Source organism: Bos taurus, chromosome 13 (assembly GCF_002263795.3).
Source record: "Bos taurus isolate L1 Dominette 01449 registration number 42190680 breed Hereford chromosome 13, ARS-UCD2.0, whole genome shotgun sequence".
NCBI classification, from domain to species: Eukaryota; Metazoa; Chordata; class Mammalia; order Artiodactyla; family Bovidae; genus Bos; species Bos taurus.
This window is the reverse complement of record NC_037340.1, coordinates 36125223-36145671: the sequence shown is the minus strand read 5'-3', so window position 1 is coordinate 36145671 and position 20449 is coordinate 36125223. Positions and strand designations below refer to the sequence as shown.

Genomic DNA, 20449 nt, shown 5'->3' with positions numbered 1-20449 from the left:
TGGAAAATCCCATGGACAGAGAGAGGAGGCTGGTGGGCTACAGTCCAAGGGGTCGCAAAGAGTCGGCCACGACTCTGCGACTAAACCACCACCACCACCACCACCACCAGGCCTTAGTTCACCTGCGAAAAACTCCAGATGACTGGATCTGAGCGCGGACGAGCTAAAAGAGAGAAAAACGAGAAATAAAGGAGACGGTGGGGAGGTCGCGGCTGGGGGGTGGAAAATATGAGTGTCCCCCTACATCAGCAGGTTCATCGGGTGTTTCAAAGCAGCGGCGCTCGCCCTTCCTCCGCGGGTCCTCACCTTGGTCTTCGAAGGCGCACGGGCTTCGGGCACAAAGCACGGTGACCCTGAACACCACCGGCCCTTTCCCCGCGCTTCCGGGGGTGACTTACTTCTGTGAGGCCGAAGGCCTAGCTCCGGGTCTGCCCGCCGGTCTGAGGCGGGAGCGAGGCCCCGGTTTCCTAGGAGAGGGCCTCGCGGGAGCTCGCGCCGCCGCGCACGGAGCGAGCACCTGGGCCCACCACCGTCCGCCCGCCGCCCAACCACGGGCTTCCCGGCCGGAGCCAGCAGGGGCAGGGGCGGGGGCGAAGGCGGGGGCGGCGGCCGGCGCGCTCCTTCGCGCGCCCCCCGCCCCCCGCGCCGCCGGGCGCACGCGCAGCAGCGCAGCCGCCCTTATTTAGTCCGCGATGGCTCCTTGCACGCCCCACCGGCCTCCTCCCATAGACGCTGCCCGCCCCGCGCGCCCCGGGGCCCCCGGGACCAGCCTCGGGCGGCTCCCCGAGCCCGACTACCCCTAAACCGGAACGGCGGCGGCCGAAAGGGCGCGTGCGGACCGGTAGCGGCGACCGGAAAAAGCGGACGGGTCGCGAGGAGGCGAACCAGGCCGCGGAGGAAGAGGAGGGCCGGGACGAGCCGAGGTTTGCCGAAGGCGGCGTTCCGGCGCGCGCGAGGGTGGGAGAGGAGGGGCGCGGCGGAAACTGCCGAGGATTTCCGAAGGCCGCAGCGGCCGAGTTGCCCGGATGTAGTTGGTGGAGCGGCAGCGGCGGCACCAGCGGCGGCGGCGGCGGCAGGAGGAGGAGGCGGCGAAGGACCCAGCGGCGGCGGCGGCGGCGGCGGCGGGGGGAGGTGGGGAGGAGGCGGCGGAGCGGGAGGAGGAGAAGGCGGAGGAGGCAGTCGCGCTGTCCGCGGGGCGAGCAGGACGCGTCGTGTTGCCCCCTCCCCCCCACCCCCCGGTTCGCCGCTGCCCGGCCTGAGCTGAGCGTGAGCGTGGTGCGGACGGAGGAGATGGCCCGGGAGCGCCGGCGCCAGTGACGGGGAGGTGCTGAGCGTCGCCGAGGGCGCGCCGGGCCTGCGCCGCCCGCCGCCTGCGCGCCCGCCCGCCGCCGCCGTCTCCCGCGGCCGCTCCCCCCTCCCCGACACACGCTCACAGGCCGGGCATTGATGGTAATGTATGCGAGGAAACAGCAGAGGCTCAGTGATGGGTAAATCGTCTTTTCGTTTCGAGGCGGCGGGGCGGGCGGCGGGGGGGCGCTCCTTCTCATCTGGGCCGGCCGCGCCGCCATTTTTGTTGTTAACCCTGATCCGGAGCGACCGGGAGGGGGAGCGGCCGCGCGGGCGGCGGCGGGCGGGGGGGGAGTCGGGGGTGGACGGCCGCGGGCGGCGGCGGCCCCTCGCCGGCGGGAGCCCGTGTGAGTGCGTGTGAGAGGTGTGAGCGAGAGCGTGTGCGCGCGGCGGGAGGGCGGGCTGCCGGGGGCCGGACCGCCGCTGGGATTCGGGGCGGGGGGCTTTCTGCGGGCTCTGCGCGGGGGGCCCGTTCTCCTGCCTCAGGTGGCCTTTTCTTCTGTTTTCCAGCTGTCACGACCGGCGGGGGGACGCGCAGCCTTACCAGGTACCACGGGGCGGGCGCGGGCTTCGGGGCTGGCGGGGCCGGCGGGGGAGGGAGGAGCCGCTACTCGAGCGCAGGCTTCACAGGTCGCTGCAGGCCCTTCGGGGCCACAGACGCGAAACCCGCTTGGCGGGGCCGGAAACCCTGCTCTCGCTTCCCGGGGCGCTCGCCGGCGAGGGGTGGGGGCTTAGTTTGACAGGTGACGGGAGGAAGTTCAAGTTCTTTTTGCGGGGGGGTGGGGGGGAAGGGAATAAAAATTGATTCTCATCCAGGAAGGACCTGACTCGGTTATTCGGGTGTGCGGGACTCGGTAGGACGAGGTGTTCAGTAACTCTGGAATCACCTTCATTTGTTGTTTTGGGGGAACTAAAAGTTAGCGCAGAGGTATCAGAATTAGACGGAAGGGCAGGAAGAAGTCACTAATGGGTTTGCAACTCTTTAAGTGTGTTGTAAACCATTACCCCTTCCCAGTTTGTTTTCAGTGCACATAATTGTCTTTAGTGAAAGATGGCGCTTTTCTTTCTGTAGAAATTGAGATCTTTGAGTACTTGGGTAATTCATTGTCATGAAAGGAGTTCTAGGTACATAGTTTTCTTTTTGTGACAGCTTCGTGTAACATTGTAAAAATTTTTTTGAAAGAGTTGGCCCCTGTTTTCCGTGGGAGGGAATTTCATTAATTTGTATCTCTGCGGTGACCCTAGAAGTAAATACTTCTTGCATCTGACCACTTAAAGGATAGGAGAGCGGGTTTCCAAGCTAACGGTTGTGTTTCTGGATAGCATGAGTTAAAGTTCTAGTTAAAAATCTAGGTTCCTTGACGGGTAAAACACTGTGCATTACATTTGGATAGGTCAGCGATTAAACTGTTGAATCACTCTAAAACATGGTTAACTATGCATTTAAAAAGACAGCTATATAATGGTTGTCTTAAATATATTAAATGTTTTTTGAGGGAGTTCCATTAAGTTCCATTAGGATAGGTCAGAAATAAGAGCCTACATTTCTATACCTTAAAATTGTTTCCCATGCCTGCAAGAGTAAACTAGATCTGAAATGCCTTACTTACTTGAATCCAAGAATTGGAGAAATTCTGATGAGAATTCTCTGAATTCTGATGCTTTTTTTAGGTCAGATTGAAGAAACGTGTTTATGCTTATTTGTTTGTGTTAAGCATAGTTGCAGAGCAAAAACATTACAGTAGTACTCAGTGAATACTTTAGATTAAACTTTTTAACTCCCAGAAAAGCTTGAGTTAATTTGCCAAAGGGTTGATTTCTTGTGTTTACAAGATGATTAATGGAAGGTTTTTTTTAAAAAACATATTTTGATATGTGTGAGGAGCCTTACAATAACTCATGTTTAAGTCTTGTGTGAATAACTTAAAGGCAGAATTAAAAAAGAAAATTTCAGTTTTACCAATGCATAAAACTGAATGTAGTTAATATAGCAAATTTTATGATAGAACTAACTTACGAAATTAAAAGTTTGATTTCTTTTTTATTTTGGGGGGGTGATGTTTTACAGGCACTTAAGTATTCATCGAAGAGTCACCCCAGTAGTGGTGATCACAGACATGAAAAAATGCGAGACGCCGCAGATCCTTCACCACCAAACAAAATGTTGCGGAGATCTGATAGTCCTGAAAACAAATACAGTGACAGCACAGGTCACAGTAAGGCCAAAAATGTGCATATTCACAGAGTTAGAGAGAGGGATGGTGGTGAGTAGCTTTTTTTTATTGAAACTTACATTTATTAATAATTCTATGTAAGACAAAAAGTTTGTCATATTTCCAGCTTGCAAATGTTACTAAATGGTTATGTCATCAGAATATTTTGATTCCTAAACAAATTATGTAGAAATAAGATGCTGACCCCAGCATCCATAGCTCGACCCCAGTGGGTGATAATTAGAGGATGCATTTATGAATGTAGCCTACCAGTGCTTTATTAATGGTGAATGACATGCAGGACATTTCTCCAAGAAAGGAACTTTCAGCTTTTCAACTTTCCAAGATTGCAGTTTGGCTTGGTTAATTTTGAGATCCTTGTTTCTACTTGAATTTATTTTTTAAGGAGTTCAGATGTGTGTTCTTGTGGTAAAGTATGAATTTAAAAATTTAGAAGGTTTTTTGAGACAGTTCGTGGGTTAAGAAAGTCATTTGTGATATAGGAAATTTTTGTTAGATTTTTTAAGAAAAATACTATTTTTCATATTTTCCAGTCTTATTAATGTAACTTTTATATCTACTCAGATTCTCACCTTTTTAAAAGTTCATTTCAGTGGTTTTACCCTTCAGCTATTACTTTGCTTCAAGTTTTTTGTGGTAGGAGGCTGAAAATAAATTTTCAGATTTAATGTATCCAAAATTTACCAAAATAATCAGATTTCCTGTCTACATATGGCATTCATTGAGGGACAAACCGATTTCGCTAAGTCAATCATCTCTATTATTCATAAGATCTTAAATTGCATAATAGATAATGTGTTTGAAATAAATACACCATTTTGATTGTGCTTTTATAAGCTTATAAGGAAACTCAGAGTCCCTCATGGCTTTCTGTCTCTGATTTTCAACTATCTTCAAATCCTGCTTCTTCTAGTTCTCTTTTTGCCTCCTGGGATAGAAATCAGCTATATTCAGTGAGATATTGGAAAACATTGACCTCCTCTGTATATAATTGCTGGGTTGAGGAAGTTAATAGTGGTCAGAGATTGCATGGAAAAAAAAAAGATTGCATGGATTTGGAATATTTGGATGGTTATTGAATGGGAGGGGTATATAGTTCTCTGTTAAATATAGCATAGCTGTATGCTACTTACACATATAAACATATTTGGAAATAACAGCTGGTGGATTTGGTTAATAAGTGTTAGAATTTGGGGGGCAAAATTAATATTAATCTTCGGGGTAAGTTTTGTGTAGTGTTATGTTTAGCCTGAGATTCTATTACTAGTCACTATTATAGTGAATTTCATTTCAAATGTTAGGTCTTAGAAGGCAGTACTGTTTGTACTATATTGTGCTTTGTCTTTTTAAAATTTTGGTGATTGTGACTAAATAGGATGTGGCACCTCATCTCCTTAAAGATAATAAGTATCCCAGGTTCTCTTTTAGTGATTATGATCTGGTTAATCTGTCATCTACCCCCAAATCCAGAAAAGGGTTATTTTAGGTGCTCTAGGAAACTTCTGTAAATGCTTTCATGCATTTACAGTGAACTGTGTCTGATTAAGTTCTTTTACAGGTGAAATACTCGCAAGAACATTCTGTTGCTTAATGCTTAAATATTGAGCAAACATTGGGCGTCCACTGTGTGTCAGCAGTTGTGTGGTGTGCCTGGGAGTAATGCTGAGATGTGGTCCTGTCCTTGAAGCTGTTGCTAAAAGCTCTGACTCTGGAGAGCTACTTGTTTTTAGCTTATTGCTTTTTTTTCCTGTACTCTTCCCCCCCCCCCCCCCCACCCCCCGCCCCTTCATTTTGATTTTCATTTTCCTTCCTCTTGTTTGCTTTTAGTTTCCTTTTTATTTGCATCTGCTTGCTGATGTTTCTTTAGTTCCATTTGTAAGAAACTTATCTTTCTGATCTAGTCATTTGCTAAGGTAAGCCCCTTTTCTGATTTGCTTTTTAGCTATTTGCTTGTCTTCCTCTGGAGCCTTTTAACTAATACTAACTTCATCTCTGGTCTATATTATCTCTCATACACTTGGCTGCCATATTACTTTACACCACGGAGGAATAATAGCAAATACTATAAAATGAGATCTGTATTCTCGAGTGCAGAGAGCATCTTTGATGTTAATTCTGTGTTCTAAAGATGTGAAGTGGTGGTTCTTCCTCAGTTAATTCTTAAGATATTTAAGTCATTATACTTTGACTCTAGCTGTTTTTTTCTTAACAATGAGAGTTTGAAACTAACATTTTAAAGTGAATATGTGTAATTTCATTGTAGGTGTTTGTATTCCCTGATATTTTTATCTTTATAAACTCAATTGTATATGTAGATAAATTTTTCACATAAAGATCAAAACCATTATTCAAAGTCAAATGCAAGTGAGCTGGATTCTCTGTGTACTCAGCATGTGTGAGTAACAATATAAGAACAGGTTACTATATTATTGAACTAATATAAAATTGATTTTTATTTTAGGATTTTAAAAAATCTAATGATTTTAATAAATGCGTAACTCAAGCGTCTATATACCCTCTACCTTACCCTACACTGCCCTGCCGGGCTTTACTGGCATCTGTCCACATCACAGTTTTTTTTTTTAGTTCTTCATGTCACCTTAGATTTCCTTAAAGTGCCAATTTAGAGTAATATATAAAAAGACTTTAAGACATACTAATACTGTAAGAAATCAGAAAGTAGGGATTGAGGATTGTTACTCCCTGCAGAAGATTGAAGTCTGCAGTGTAAAAGGATTTATTCCAGCTAAGTTTGTACAGTTAAAGGAATTAGAGACTTTTATCCAATAGGATTTATGAAAGGGAGTTTAGATTATTTATTGTAACTAAGGGAAATTTTGTGACATAATATTACCTAAAAGTTAATTACTTGGTGGAAAGTTATTTTTACATATACTGTGATCAACTTGCAAAATATAATCTTTTGTTTAAAAATAACCAAAAGCAAGAATCTAAGGTACAGTCATTTGATTTTTTTTTTTTTTTTTATAGCTTAGGTTGAATTTGTACTTAATGGAATTTTTAAGCTCTTTCTATTTCATGAAAGTATGTTTTTCTTGATTAGTTCTACCGATAATTTTACCAAGTAACTTTCAGGATGATGCTAGTACCAGTGAGTTTAAGAATGAAGGGTAGCTTTATAGGAATTATGTAAAGCTGTTCCACAAAAGTTCAGCCTCTTGGGGGTTGTCCCATTTTTCTTATCTTCCCTCTAAGAATTAACTGTTAGAAACATCTTTTGGGGGGAGATAGCTTAGCTCAGTTGGTTAATTGAAATCGAAAAAAATTACTCTCTATTCGTTGCCTGAATTGTGGGAATTAAGTGATTTTCTATAGCTTTTAAAGTTAGTATTCAAATATTTTTGAGTACAAAGGAAAAATTGCCTTAGTGTTTACATTGCTAAATTTTTTTTAAAGTTTTTCCCTGCATAATGGAAGTACCCCCCCCCCCTTTTGGGGGGTCATTTACCCATATTTGGAGAAATTGGGAAATTTAATCCAATTTTCAAACGACAATTACTGTAACATTCGAAGGAATTGTTATTCAGTAGGAAGTATTTGGGGATAACTTGTTTTTATAGTTTTTAAAATATAATTTAGTAATATTTTAGTATTCTCACATTAAATAGACTGATGATTGCATAGTATGACTTTTGTGGTTCTTTGAATAACCTTACACTGGAATAAAATGAAATGTGTTTTGCATTTGTTACGTTAGAAAGTGCTATAAAAATGAACAGTCTCATTTGATCCTTGCATTGACCCTGGAAGGTAGGTAGAACAAATAGTATCCCTGTTTTATAGTTTATGGATGAGGGAATATTGACTTGTGTGAAAGGAGCCAATAGTAAGATTCGTCTAGAAACGGGCTTCCCAGATGGCACAAGTGGTGAAGACCCTGCCTGCCAATGCAGGAGACATGAGAGACTTCGTTCTATCCCTGGGTTGGGAAGATCCCCTGGAGGAGGGCATGGCAACCCATTCTTGGTATTCTTAAAGAGGTGGTTATTATGATATAATGGATTTCAGTTCACAGTCAAAACTATTTTGGTATGGTTTACTTTAAGATCTTAAATTTTAAGAAAGAAGGTGAAGTTGCTCAGTTGTGTCCACCTCTTTGCCACCCCATGGACTGTAGCTTGCCAGGCTCCTCCGTCCTTGGGATTTTCCAGGCAAGAAGACTGGAGTGGATTGCCTAAGGCATTATTAATTGAACTGATTCAGTTATGCAAGATGTATTTAAAGTTCTTGGTGAACATGCTTAGGATTTGGGGTTCATAATTCACAGAAAATATATATTCTAGATGATCTTTCTGTTAAGCCTCTTTTTGTCTTATTCTTTTGTGCAGGATGGTTTGGGTTAAGTTGTGAATCATTTTGTTACGGTGCTGAAAAGAGTGGAGCTAGCAGTGAGCTGGGGTATCTTCATACCCCACATATGTACCTGGACTCTGCTTCTGGGACCTTATACTAAGTATTGGAGTTGTTGATTGTCAGTCATTTCAAAACCAGTTTTTTGGGGCTTGAAAATACATCCTACGAAGAGTCTCCTTTTTATGATTTATTTGATGCCTGGTAATTTTGAAAGCCCTTTTATATCCGGTCCCACAACCCTTTGAATTAGGCTGATCAGGATTATTCCTGTTTTACGATGAACATATAATCCAATTATGTAGCCTACTGTTAGCTATTGAAAGTAGAAAGCAAGTGTTTTTGCTATATGTAGAACCTTATCTCTACCTTACAGTTGTACTCCAACTATAACCATTTGGTTACATCTCAATAAACCCATCAAAAGTTGAAAATTCCGTAAGTTGGGAATGCATTTAATACGCCTAACCGACCTTAAATGTTCTGAGAACACTTACATGAACCTGCAGTTGGACAAAATTACCTAACACGGAGCCTGCTTTATAATAAAGGATTGAATATCTCATGTAACTTTCTACTGTACTGAGAGTGAAAAGCAGAATTGGCTGTAAGTGTAGGAGTTGTTTGCCCTTCTAATTACGTGGCTGACTGGGAAGTCCGTCTCCCTGCTGCTGCCACCCCATCCTTGGTATATCACTAGCCTGGGAAGAGAGCAGAATTCACAATTAGAAGTGTGCTTTCCATTCTGCATGCCTGTTGCTTCCACATCATTGTAAGGCCAAGAGATCCTAAGTTGAACTGTGGTATATACTTAAAATTGTTATTCTCTCCTCTTACTTGGGCTGTTCAAGAGCCTCTTAAGTGGTGTCCCGCATCCTTTTTGCTTCATACTGTTATTCACAACACATAGCCAGAGTGGTCCAGATAAAATGCCAGTCAGCTTACATCACTCAAGCTCAAGACCCTCCCTTGACCCTCTTACTTACCAATGCCTGTAATAGGCTCTTTGTAAAATCTGGTGTCTGGGTGTTTGTGATGCTCTGTCCGCATTGGCCCTCAGGAAATTTGTTCTGGTCTCAAGAGTTCAGCTCCTTGTTTCTGGGATGCTCATCTTTCTGAATGTCCTCCTGATGCCGTCTCATTCCAGTAGGGTGTCAGCTTCAGCACCCCCTCCCCTAGAGGCCCACTTACCCTTCTGATGACTCAAACAGCTCCCTGTCATCCTCTGTCCTGTCTGCTGCTTTGTTCCTTCCTTGTACTTAAAGTGACCTGATGTTACTTATTTCTAGTCATTCTGTTATAGCACATGTTACTGAAAGTTACCATACCGTGCAAAGTTGCACCCTGGGATTTATAGGGAAAATGTGATAGGGACACAGTATTCAAAAACATTGTCAATGACACATTAAAAGAGGAACTTTACAAATATTTTGATATAACTTTGTTAAATGGTTAAAGAGTTAACTAACAGTATAGTTAATAATAGCATTTTAGTTTGCTAATGACCTGAAATTAGCTTGTGGAAAGGTTGCAGTTTATGAGTTATTGTGAAATGATGGAAGGAAGGTTATCTGAAGTAACCCTCTGAAAATTGTAACCAACTGTGGGTGGATATGACTCCTAACTGGAAGAACTGGGGTAACTGGCAGGTATTTGAGATGTGTGTCTGTCCTGTGAATGTGTATGTAGCTTGGTCAGCTGGGTGCAGCTGGTGTTTCTCAGCAGATGAAATTGTTTGTAGGTAAGTGGGAAATTTGTGTTATGCTCAGATAGTTTCCTGATAAATCAATAAGACTCAAACTAGATTAAAAAAAAAAAGCAGTGTTATAGCCGAACTGACAGTTGCTTGTCCTCTGGAACACACTCCACCAGAATAGGGAGTGAGTTTCTTAATGTTTTTATCCCCTAATATCCCAGCGGCCTAGAACAGTGCTCCACACTGGAGCGTTTTAGTAAATGGGTAGATGAAAGAATACTGGGTTTGTCATTATGATTTAAGGAAATGAAATTGCGGTTTTCTGGAACAGTGTTTCTCAAACTTGTATGTGTATACGAAACATCTGGGGATCTTGCTGAAATGCATGTTTTAGTTCGTCAGTCTAGGGTGGGGCCCAAGGCTCTGCCTTTTTAAGAAGATCCCAGATGTTGCCCATGTTGCTGGTTGCGCATGAGTAACAGGGTGCTAGAGCACACTGCCCAGTGGAGAGAAACTGTGAGCCACGAAGGCAAGTCACCTGTGCAGATTTCTGATAGCCATGTTGAAGTAAAAGTGAAGTGAGTTTAGCATATTTTATATAATGTATATAAAATATTCGTTTCAGCACATACTTGATTTTTTTAAAACTAAAGATTCCAATTTTTTGCAAAGTCTTTGAAATCTGTTGTTTTGTGCTTATAGCATAATAAAATTGGGACCAGCTTCATTTCCTGTGCCTACTTGCCACATGTGGTTAGTGACTACTGAATTGGACAGCAGAGTTCTAGAGAATATGGTCACTCTGTTGACATATCTAGCTTTACACATATTCCTGTTTTTCTAAAATTTTTTATCCGCTTGAGTTCTGAAATAGGACGTTTATGCAAGGCAAGGTTGGAGTTAATGGGCCCTTGGACTGTTTAGTGCTGCTTGTACTAAAATTGTTCTTTGTTCTTACAAATTTATTATAGTAAAACCAGGAAATGCAGAGGAGGGAAAATGACATTGCCTCAAATCCTGTCAGTTTTTATAGGACTCCTTCTTGTGCCATAAAATACCAGAAGAATTCTATATGTAGCCTTTGTAGAGTTTCTATTAAAAATGGTTAGATTTTATGGTTTTATTTGACTTGTCTTTAGTATATTTTCTCAGTGGATTCAATACTAGGTATGTTGACAGTATCAGTCTGAGAGGCCTGAGGAGGTAAACTTTCAGTTAGTGCTCAGAGAATGTGCATATTTACCTTTCATCCTTAACCAGTGGGTGAAGCCATTTTTCAGTTAGTTGTTTAAGGCCAGGCGCTGATACTTGTAGTGGGGTGGTGACTTTAGGCCTGTTACTTAATGTGTGTTTTTGTGTCCATTCCCTGAGCATTGTTGTGGGGTTGAATGCAAATTATGGTATTTAAAACACTTGTAAAGCATTTAGCTGAGTGTTCAGACTGACATAGTGAGTTATTAGGTTTATTCTTATTCCTTGACTAATTAGGAGTTGGTGTCAGTCAGATCAGCAGCCCCAGGCCTCAAGCTACTCTTGGATTCTTACTTCTTCCTTAGAAAGGAGCATCCTAGATATTTCACTTGCCAGTTGAGGAACCTGGTCAGTGAGAGCTGCATGAAGGGGCCTGCAGGGCTGTGCTGACTTGCTCCCTGCTCATACCCAGAACTCTGCAGTTGAGAGATTTTTAGGATTGATGGAAGGGGAAACCTAAACACATGTTTATTATGATTACCCCAAATTGGGCTGTCTGTTCAAATCACCTAGGAAGCTTTTAAAGCTGAAAGTTCCTGAGTCCATCTGAAGTACCGTGAATCAGAGCAATGGAGGAGGATGGAGCATAGAAAACTGAATTTTTAAAAACAAACACTGGTTTAATTTCATATTTACCAACTGCATATGTAGGGAGAGTACACACAAGAGGAGGATCCTCGGAGAAAATGAGATATTAAGGAATGTGAATTTTATCATTAGGACTCTAGAAGTAGGGTGGTTGGTTGCCAAATCATAGTCTGCTTTCTTGAGTTTCAAAGAATTCTCTTCTGTCACCTTCTGTCTGAGTCACAGATAATAGTATAATTTGTATGCACTTACACATTAAATAGTGAAGTTAGCATCTTGTGGCATCTAATGTGGTAGTTAATGCCCTAGAGTAGAACTGGTATGGCCACTAGAGTGTCTTACTAGTATTAGCAGCTCGACAGACCAGTAGGATCTATTTGGGTAGTATCTGAAGCCACTGCTATTTCTTCAGATGAAATGTCTTTGGCACATCATGTCTCCCCCCAACCCTCACATTGCCATGCCATCAGGCTTTCCTGAGACAGTTCAGTGCTAAACTTGATTTAGTTTTTGTCCTTTTGGAAAGTAAAGCCTTTACCCAAGTTGGTATACTCAGATTGACTTTGGGTGTTAGCAAACAGTTTTCTTGAAATTGACCTTTAGGAGTAGGATTGACCCCTGAACAGGATTTTGAGTTGGGATGGCAACAGACCTCCCCCACTCCGCACTGCAATTCTGTGTGTTAACTTTATACAGTCCATCATCCTTACCCATGATTCCACATTTCAGATTAAACTAACTTCTGGTCGTGTAGTACTATCAATGCATTTATTGAAAAGACATCTATGTGTAAGTTGACCCATGCAGTTCAAACCTCTGTTGGTCAAAAACAAAACTTTAAAAATTTAAAGAGGCCACTTAAGTCTTCCATACACTATGTAATGAAAATTAAAATCATTTAATTTTCATGAGCATGGCTGATGTATTTAGATAATGCTAGTCTTTTGGTTTAATCTCTCATTCCTTCTGAGTTACATGACAGCATGCCCAAAAGAGCATGGCATTGTGTTGGCATCTTCTGAAGGGTTTTGACTAAACTGTATTATATTCAGAACTGGTCCTTTCTGGTAGCCAAAAAGCAACTCTAGTAAAAGATATTATTTTGGAATGTTTGGTCAGATGAGATCATGGTGAATATTTCTGCATTTAATAATACACTTACGAAGAAAAAGTTTTCTGACTTTTCAAACTTTTTTATAAAGTGTGCTCTGGTTGATTATGCAAACTTTTGTTGAAGCCCTGAGGGAAACATGGGATCTGTGACACAGTAAGATGGGCAGTTAGAAGTGGTGTTTTTTGCTGTCCTACAGCCTTTTCTGTGATGATTTGTCCCTGCTGATTGTTAGCTCCCTGTTCAGGTTTTAAAGCCTTCTTATTTAATACTGTATATGTAGAGATTAAGTCTTGTTTATCATGAGATGTTTAAGTTATAAGGACTATTGTTAAGGGTTAAGTCACAAGGCTATTCTTTCTAAAGCTGAAGACTAACCTTAACTTTGTATTTTTGTGTAATTATGGTAGTTCCTTTTTAATATAGCTTAAATGTCAATGTTCCTTATTTTGCAAAAGTAGACCAAGTTACTTGGTCCTTCAAAATCTCCTCTTTGATTTGGGCCAGTTTTATTTATTATTTCCTCGACAATCAGTTTAGTAAGTGACACTAAAGCTGAAACTCCAGTACTTTGGCCACCTCATGCGAAGAGTTGACTCATTGGAAAAGACTCTGATGCTGGGAGGGATTGGGGGCAGGAGGAGAAGGGGACGACAGAGGATGAGATGGCTGGATGGCATCACTGACTCGATGGACGTGAGTCTGAATGAACTCTGGGAGTTGGTGATGGACAGGGAGGCCTGGCATGCTGTGATTCACGGAGTCGCAAAGACTCGGACACAACTGAGTGACTGAACTGAATATGGACTTTAGAATTGGGGTGTTCTTGATTCTTGGGAAGAACAGATTTTAAAATGTAGCACTCATTTTAGTATTTAAATGTTAAACTATTATTTTTAGTGCAGACGTTGATAATTACTACTTAATTTATATATAAGTTGATTTTCATTTTCATTACATAGTGTATGGAAGACTTAAGTGGCCTCTTTAAAGCAAGAGGACTACTAGGGGCCCTCATTTGCTAGTTGTTCAGTTGGACTTTGTTATCTTAGGAATCACATGCTTGTTCACGGCTTTTCCCCATTATGTCCTTGTTCATGGGCACACTGTACAGTTACGCTTTTTTAAAAAATTTATATTTGGCTCTGCTGGGTCTATCTTTGCTGCATGTAGGCTTTCTCTAGTTGTGGAAAGCAGGGGCTACTCTCTAGTTGGAGTGCTTGGGTTTCTTGTTGCGGTGACTTCTTGGTGACTTGGCTCAGGCTCTAAGGTACCTGGGCTTCAGTGGTTGCTGCATGTGAGTTCAGTAGCTGCAGCACATGGGCTTTGTTGCTCCACGGCACGTGGGATCTTCCCAGACTAGCAATGGAACTGGTGTCCCCTGCATTGCAAGGCAGATACTTAACAACTGGACTACCAGGGAAGCCTTACAATTAGGCTTTGAGGTTGTCCTTTTGTGTACTGATTTGGGGCACATTTGCCAGCCTTTGGTTATATAAAGCCTTGTATGGTTAGCACTGCTTGTTGTGCTGTAGATTTGAGGTGATTAGGTTTTGGCTTAAGGAGGTAGAAGTAGAATTTAAGAGGGATTGCACTTGATTGTATTTTGAAGGAAAAACATTCTGGTGTCAAATCTAGATAGATCAGTTTGAACATGTATTTGTCATTGGGTGACCCATTACAGTCTTGTTTGTGAACTCTTATCAAATTTCTCTAGTAGGGAAACTTCTGAGTCATACACTGTAAAGTAAAATGGATTGACCTGTAAATTTTCTAAACTTTGCTGCTTTATTCATATTGCATTGATTTTAATGCAGAGTTATAGAATGATTTCATTTTAACTCAAGCCTAAATGTGATTTCAGTTTTGATTTTCCTTTTTTTAAAAGCCAAAGCTGTTTAAAAAGTATGCTTTCAAGTTTCTGAATGAATTTTATAAATCTGTATTTTAAAAATTCTTTGACTTTTTGCTATTCCAATTTTATTGGCCTTTTGAAATTAAGATTTTTCCTGTTATCTCAGAATACTTTAATTCTAGCAGAGGTTTTTGAAATGTTTGAAAATAATGTATTTTTCTCTTTAGATCTAGTTTAGAACTCTTTAAATCAAGTCCTAAAATGGATGCAGTAGATTACTATTGCTATACTATACAGATTCTATCATATAATACTATGCAATAGAAACCCTTGTATTTTTAATTTTTACTTGATCTGTTTTTAACAGGTGATTTTTCCCATACATGATAGTTGATTGTACTTATTTTTTAAAAGCATTTTTTGCTCTATGTGTTCTACCTTTCTGTACACGTAAAGATTCATCACTTATTTTTTTATGGGTGGTAATCTGAGGCTTTGCATGCTCAAACATGTCTTCATTTTGTTTCTATATATGGAGAATGATCTTTTTGCTAGATTAAAATCATTTTCCTTGAATCTTTAAACATTTTTTTTGACACTACTTCTAAATTGATAACTGATCATAGTTGCAAATGAGAACTCCACATCAAACCTAGTTCTTGTTTATAAGTGGCTTATCCTTTGGGATGCTGTGTCTTTCCCCTGCTCTCCTGTCCAGCTTGAGAATCTTAGGATTTCACCTTCACCAGTCTCTCCCTGTGTGTAGTCTTATTTGGATACTTTTGCTAAGGGCTATTTTAGCCTGAGGATAGTCCTTAGAAAGAGACTTTGCATCCTTTCTCCTCTTCCTGCCACCCTCCCCCATTCTTTAAAGTTATTTCTGATTCATCTCCCTTTGGAATCGGTGTTAGATGTGTTTTGGTTTCATTCTTACCTCTTGATTGGTAAAAAGTAGGTGTTGGGATAACTTTTTGAGTGAGAACAGAGTACATTATACTCTGGGGAGAAGACTCCCATGACAGGTTCTTCTAGTGCCATGCTGCTGCTGCTGCTAAGTCGATTCAGTCGTGTCCGACTCTGTGCGACCCCATAGACTGCAGCCCACGAGGCTCCCCCGTCCCTGGGATTCTCCAGGCAAGAACACTGGAGTGGGTTGCCATTTCCTTCTCCAGTGCATGAAAGTGAAAAGTGAAAGTGAAGTTGCTCAGTTGTGTCCAACTCCCAGCGACCCCATGGACTGCAGCCTACCAGGCTCCTCCGTCCGTGGGATTTTCCAGGCAAGAGTACTGGAGTGGGGTGCCATTGCCTTCTCCATCTAGTGCCATAGTTATACTGAAAGCTGTGTTCATTTTATTCACCTGTTAAAAGTTTTATTTTTTGGATGATGTATTTTTAATTTTTAAATGCCTTATAATTTGATTCAATAGAAACTCTTGAGATTTTATATAATATTTTAGTTTTTTTCCATGTCAAATATATGACCGCAGAAAGTTTTCAGTCGGGGTTTGCTGCCTCTCTTGTATGTTACCGATTTCCTCAGGCATTTGCTGTTTGAAGTTGTCTGTTCATGTTTGAAAGAGTTTAGGTTAGTTAGTCACTGTCCAAAAAAATGTGTAGTTGAAAGTGTTGAATATCTGAGCTGTCCAGTGTGGCAGCCACTAACCACATGTGCCTATTGAGTATTTGAAATGTGGCTAATGCACCCAAGAAGTTTTAATGCTTTTAAATTTAGCCCATTGCTGTTACGGCATTTTCTCTCTGCAGTATTGTGATTTCTCCTTTTGCAATTGCTAATAATCTTTTGGCTGCCAAGTCCACTGAAAACCTTCCAGATGTTCTTAAGACCTTTGAAGTGATTTTGCCTTTCTTATTGATAGCTTCTTGATGTTTAATTTTCTTGGCTTTCCTTTCGTTGCAGCTGGTAGCAGCTCTTTCTGAGCTCCGAGTCTCATTTACCTGCACTGACATGTCAGTGTTTTTTGCATTGTTCTGTTTTTGCTGCACCCTATCCTTGGATTTCCAGGCTCACAGGGTTTCTTGCTTATTAGGCATATTTCATGTGATGTTCCATGGATTCCTGAAGTCTGTTCTTGAGTATTCCCTGACCTGGGTACTACTTGGGAAGTTATCCTTGATTCCTTTTCCTTTCCTTTCCTCATGTGTCTAGGAGGAATTCTAGACCGCATTACTCTCTTCCTAACTCATTTTTACAGGTGTGTCTGTTGTCTCTTTCCTTATGCATTGCTGTCTGAGTAAAGACTTGGCACTAGAAATATACATACTTTATGAAATAATATAATAATAATATACATAAATATAATATTATGTGTTAACAACATGATTGTCCAAATCTGTGAGTTTTCCTCCCTAATTCTTCATACGCTTACTTACCTGGATAGTCTTCCTATGTAGTATACATAGAAGACCCTGAAATGAAAAGAAAAGCTTTTACGTTCATGCTGGAAAGCTGGCAACTCAGAATAAATTTTCTGCTTGTAATGGTAGCTAGAAAACTTGAATTAAAAATCTTCTGGGAAAAAAATACTCTGAGTCACCGTGGCCGAGTCCAAACTTATCTCAGCCACCCTCTCCTCTCTCGTACAATCGTGTCCAGTCCTAGAACATCAAATACTGTTGTGCCCCTTGTCTATGGTTTTGACAGCAAAACTGTCCTCTAGTCACTCCGCTTGGCAAACCTCTTAATACTTCAGGATCCCAGTTCTTTATTATATGAGCCTTCCCTGAACCTATTTCTCTTAAAGTTCCTGTCCAGTGAATTGTAATTGTTTACATACATGGTTTGCCTACTCTTAAGCTCCTAGAAGGCAGAGACTGTGTTTAATTTTATTGTATCAGGGCCTGGCATATGAATGTAGGTGCTCAGTAATGTTACACTTACATGCCATTTGACACATATAGTACATGTGAGAAACAGGTGAATGATGGTAAACTACAGTTTGTTTTCAGGTGCATTTAAGAGTAAAATAATAAGAATTTACTGTTCCAAAATTCTTAAAGTGATTGGATTGAAGTGCTTTTGTACTGTTTATGAAGGAAACAAATAATTCATTCATGTTTTCAGGAAGCTAAACTTCAAAAAAATTGTGTACAGTAATTGGTATGTTAATTCCAACACGTTATTATCTGTTCTTTAAGTTACCTTGATAGTTAGACTGGTATCAGTTGCCTTATTCTCTTTAATATATTTAATTTGAATAATGACATTTACATTTTTATAGACTTTATTTTTTTTTACTGTTCCTCTTACAAATTATTGTTTCTCAAATCCTTTTAAATTCATGCCCCATTATTTAAGAAGATCTCTTACAGTTTAGCTTTCTGTGATATATTAGGCAGAATAATAATTTGGTTTTGTTTTTGAGGGCTTTACTTCCCCCTTTTTTGGTTGGTGGTCTTTTTTCCAAATTTTACAGTATTTGAATATTAAATAATGTTTTTGAGGCTTATTGAAATTAAGAATTTTCCTAGAAATTCTCACATGTGGTGCTCTATTTTTCACCCTTGAGAATTACTGCCCTAATTATTTTTAATTAGTGATTCATTGTGTTGTGATTTTATTCCTTAAAGTGACTAAAATGTTAACTGAAGATCGTTTTGTATCAGCAAAAAAAAGAATACAGCTATAATATGGCATACTTTAGCTCTTGACAGTAAAATTTTGAGAGAATAATGACTTTTAAAACTCATTTAAAGAATGTAGACTATTTCAATCCAGCAATGGATTGAAAATCAGTTGAAGTCTTCAGGGGTTGAATTCTCATCTTACTGAAAATCAAGAGCCATAGTAACAGATTGATCTTCATTTCTCTTAAATCCCATTTGGTTTTGATCTGAAACAATACTGACCAAACAATATTGGCCAATTCTACTTCTACCCTTTTCCCCAGTATTTTCATTGAATTGCTAGTTTTTAATAGGCAAATTCTTTGATGATTAAAGAATTAGCCTATTCACTTCAGTAAATATACTCCAAGCTTTCAGAGGAGAAGTTCTTAAGTGCTAGTTTTCAATCATTGGAGATGCCTTAAGGTGAAGGCTTTAAAGGTTCCTATCTAACTTTTTTTTTGGTATATGTGTATTCTAATGTTTGTTTTTTTTTTAATTATCACATTTGTCACCTTAATTTTTTCTCTGTGTTTATTCTTAAGGATATGTGTGGTTTTTGAAAAGCTGTCTTCTGGCTTTCAAGCACTAATTTATGTTGGAACACTGTATCAATATGCTTTCTCCCATATCTAGACTTGTGCTTGGGTGCCTGCTAACTTGCTTCAGTCATGTCCGACCCTTTGTGAATGTTTGGACTGTAACCCTCTGTCCGTGGTATTCTCCAGGCAAGAATACTGGACTGGGTTGCCATTTCCTCCTCCAGGGGATCTTCCTGACCCAGGGATCGAACCCATGTGTCTTAGGTCTCTTGAATTGGGAGAAGGGTTCTTTACTATTAGCACCACCTGACTCAGGATTGATCAAATCAGGTGGAGAAAGTCAGGATTATTGGTCAGAGTAGTGCTTAAATTTTGGTTTGTTGACTGTCTATTCTTGGACATACTAGGTATTATCTCTCTGTAAACCTTTCAGTAGCATTAAGATTGGTGTTAGTGGAGGAAGCCAGGGATGCGTGTGGGGAGCTTCTGTTTTGCATTCTGTAGTGTCCCACTCCAGTGTTCTTGCCTGGAGAATCCCAGGGACGGGGGAGCCTATTGGGCTGCCGTCTATGGGGTTGCACGGAGTCGGACACGACTGAAGTGACTTAGCAGTATTATATCAGAAGATCCTTGTTGGTTGGCGTTTGGGTTTTAATACACATGTCAAAGCATCATGTTAAAGAACTAGTACCTAATAAAATTTGAAACCTAAAAAAGAGAAAATGTTTATCATAGAGCCGGAACCCTTTGGATTGAGTATTAACTGGATTTAAACTGCAAAAAAGTTCCTTTGTACTTGGGTGTGTGTATCTTTTAGAATGGCATGCTGTTAGAAGTAGAGCCTTGTTAGCTTGGTAACAAGGGTTAAGGTGAGAAAATGTACAGTGAAAGAGCACCAGTCCTGAGGTCTGGATTTGTAGTTTTTGTTTGCTGATTCTTAGCTTTTTGATTATGGGGAAACCGTACAACTTTATGGATGCTTTCTCTTTCCTTCCCTTTTTTTTAAACAAGATTGAATTAATAATCTACAAGGTACTTTCCAAATAAATGGCTTGAAATGTGTGTAGGAGAGCCTTCTGAATTTTTGTGCTTTAATTTACGCTTTTAAATATTTGCTGTGTGTCCTGCCATTCCATGGTTACCAAAACTCTCTCCCTGCCGGAAGTATAGACTACTTTTGTTTGTATAGACTACTTTGGAATATTTTTCTCTGATGTTCATTTAATATTTTCATTACTGTTTAGGGCTTCCCAGGTGGCGCTAGTGATAAAGAACCTGCCTGCCAATGCAGGAGACGGAAGAGACACGAGTTTGATCCCTAGGTTGGGAAGATACCCTGGAGGAGGGCATGGCAGTCCATTCCAGTGTTCTTGCCTGCAGAATCCCTGTGGACAGAGGATCCTGGCAGGCTACAGTTCATAGGGTCACAGAGAGTCAGACACAACTGAAGTGACTTAGCATGCACACGCATGCGTCACTGTTTAGAGAAGGATTGAACAGCATGATAGCTGGAGAAACAAGGGTGAGCGTTTTCCAGACTTACAAACACAAACCCTGAAGTTTTCACTGTATGGTATATTCTTTAAAAGTCATTTTTGTTTATACAAGAAGTGGTTTAGTTTGTAGTCCTGTCGTACGGCTTCCAATTTAAGTCTTAAGATGCCTACCAAATAACAATATTCATTCTTTTGCATTGTCAGGATAAAATCACTGTGACTCTCAAAACATTGAGTATTAATATTTTTTATTTAATCTATTGGCCAAATACCATTTTCTGGTGGGTTTACTTTTTAAAAAGGGAAGAAACACTAATTTCATATTCCAGAAATT

General features: G+C 40.8%; 1 protein-coding gene across 8 annotated transcripts in view; it reads left to right on the top strand.

Annotated features, from left to right (window-relative positions):
- Positions 1 to 644: 644 nt before the first annotated feature.
- WAC (WW domain containing adaptor with coiled-coil) overlaps positions 645 to 20449 on the top strand; it is a 79621-nt gene continuing 59816 nt past the window's right edge. For 3 of the 8 annotated variants that reach the window (XM_059892924.1, XM_059892923.1, XM_059892922.1), the window contains exons 1-3: positions 1024 to 1487; positions 1858 to 1895; positions 3399 to 3611. In XM_059892924.1, the coding sequence (XP_059748907.1) occupies positions 1447 to 1487; positions 1858 to 1895; positions 3399 to 3611 (292 nt within the window). In that variant the 5' untranslated portion in view covers positions 1024 to 1446. Of the gene's footprint in view, positions 924 to 1023; positions 1488 to 1857; positions 1896 to 3398; positions 3612 to 20449 lie in introns of those variants that run through there. The other 5 variants (XM_025001015.2, XM_002692128.7, XM_015474039.3 and 2 more) reach the window with 4 other exon arrangements.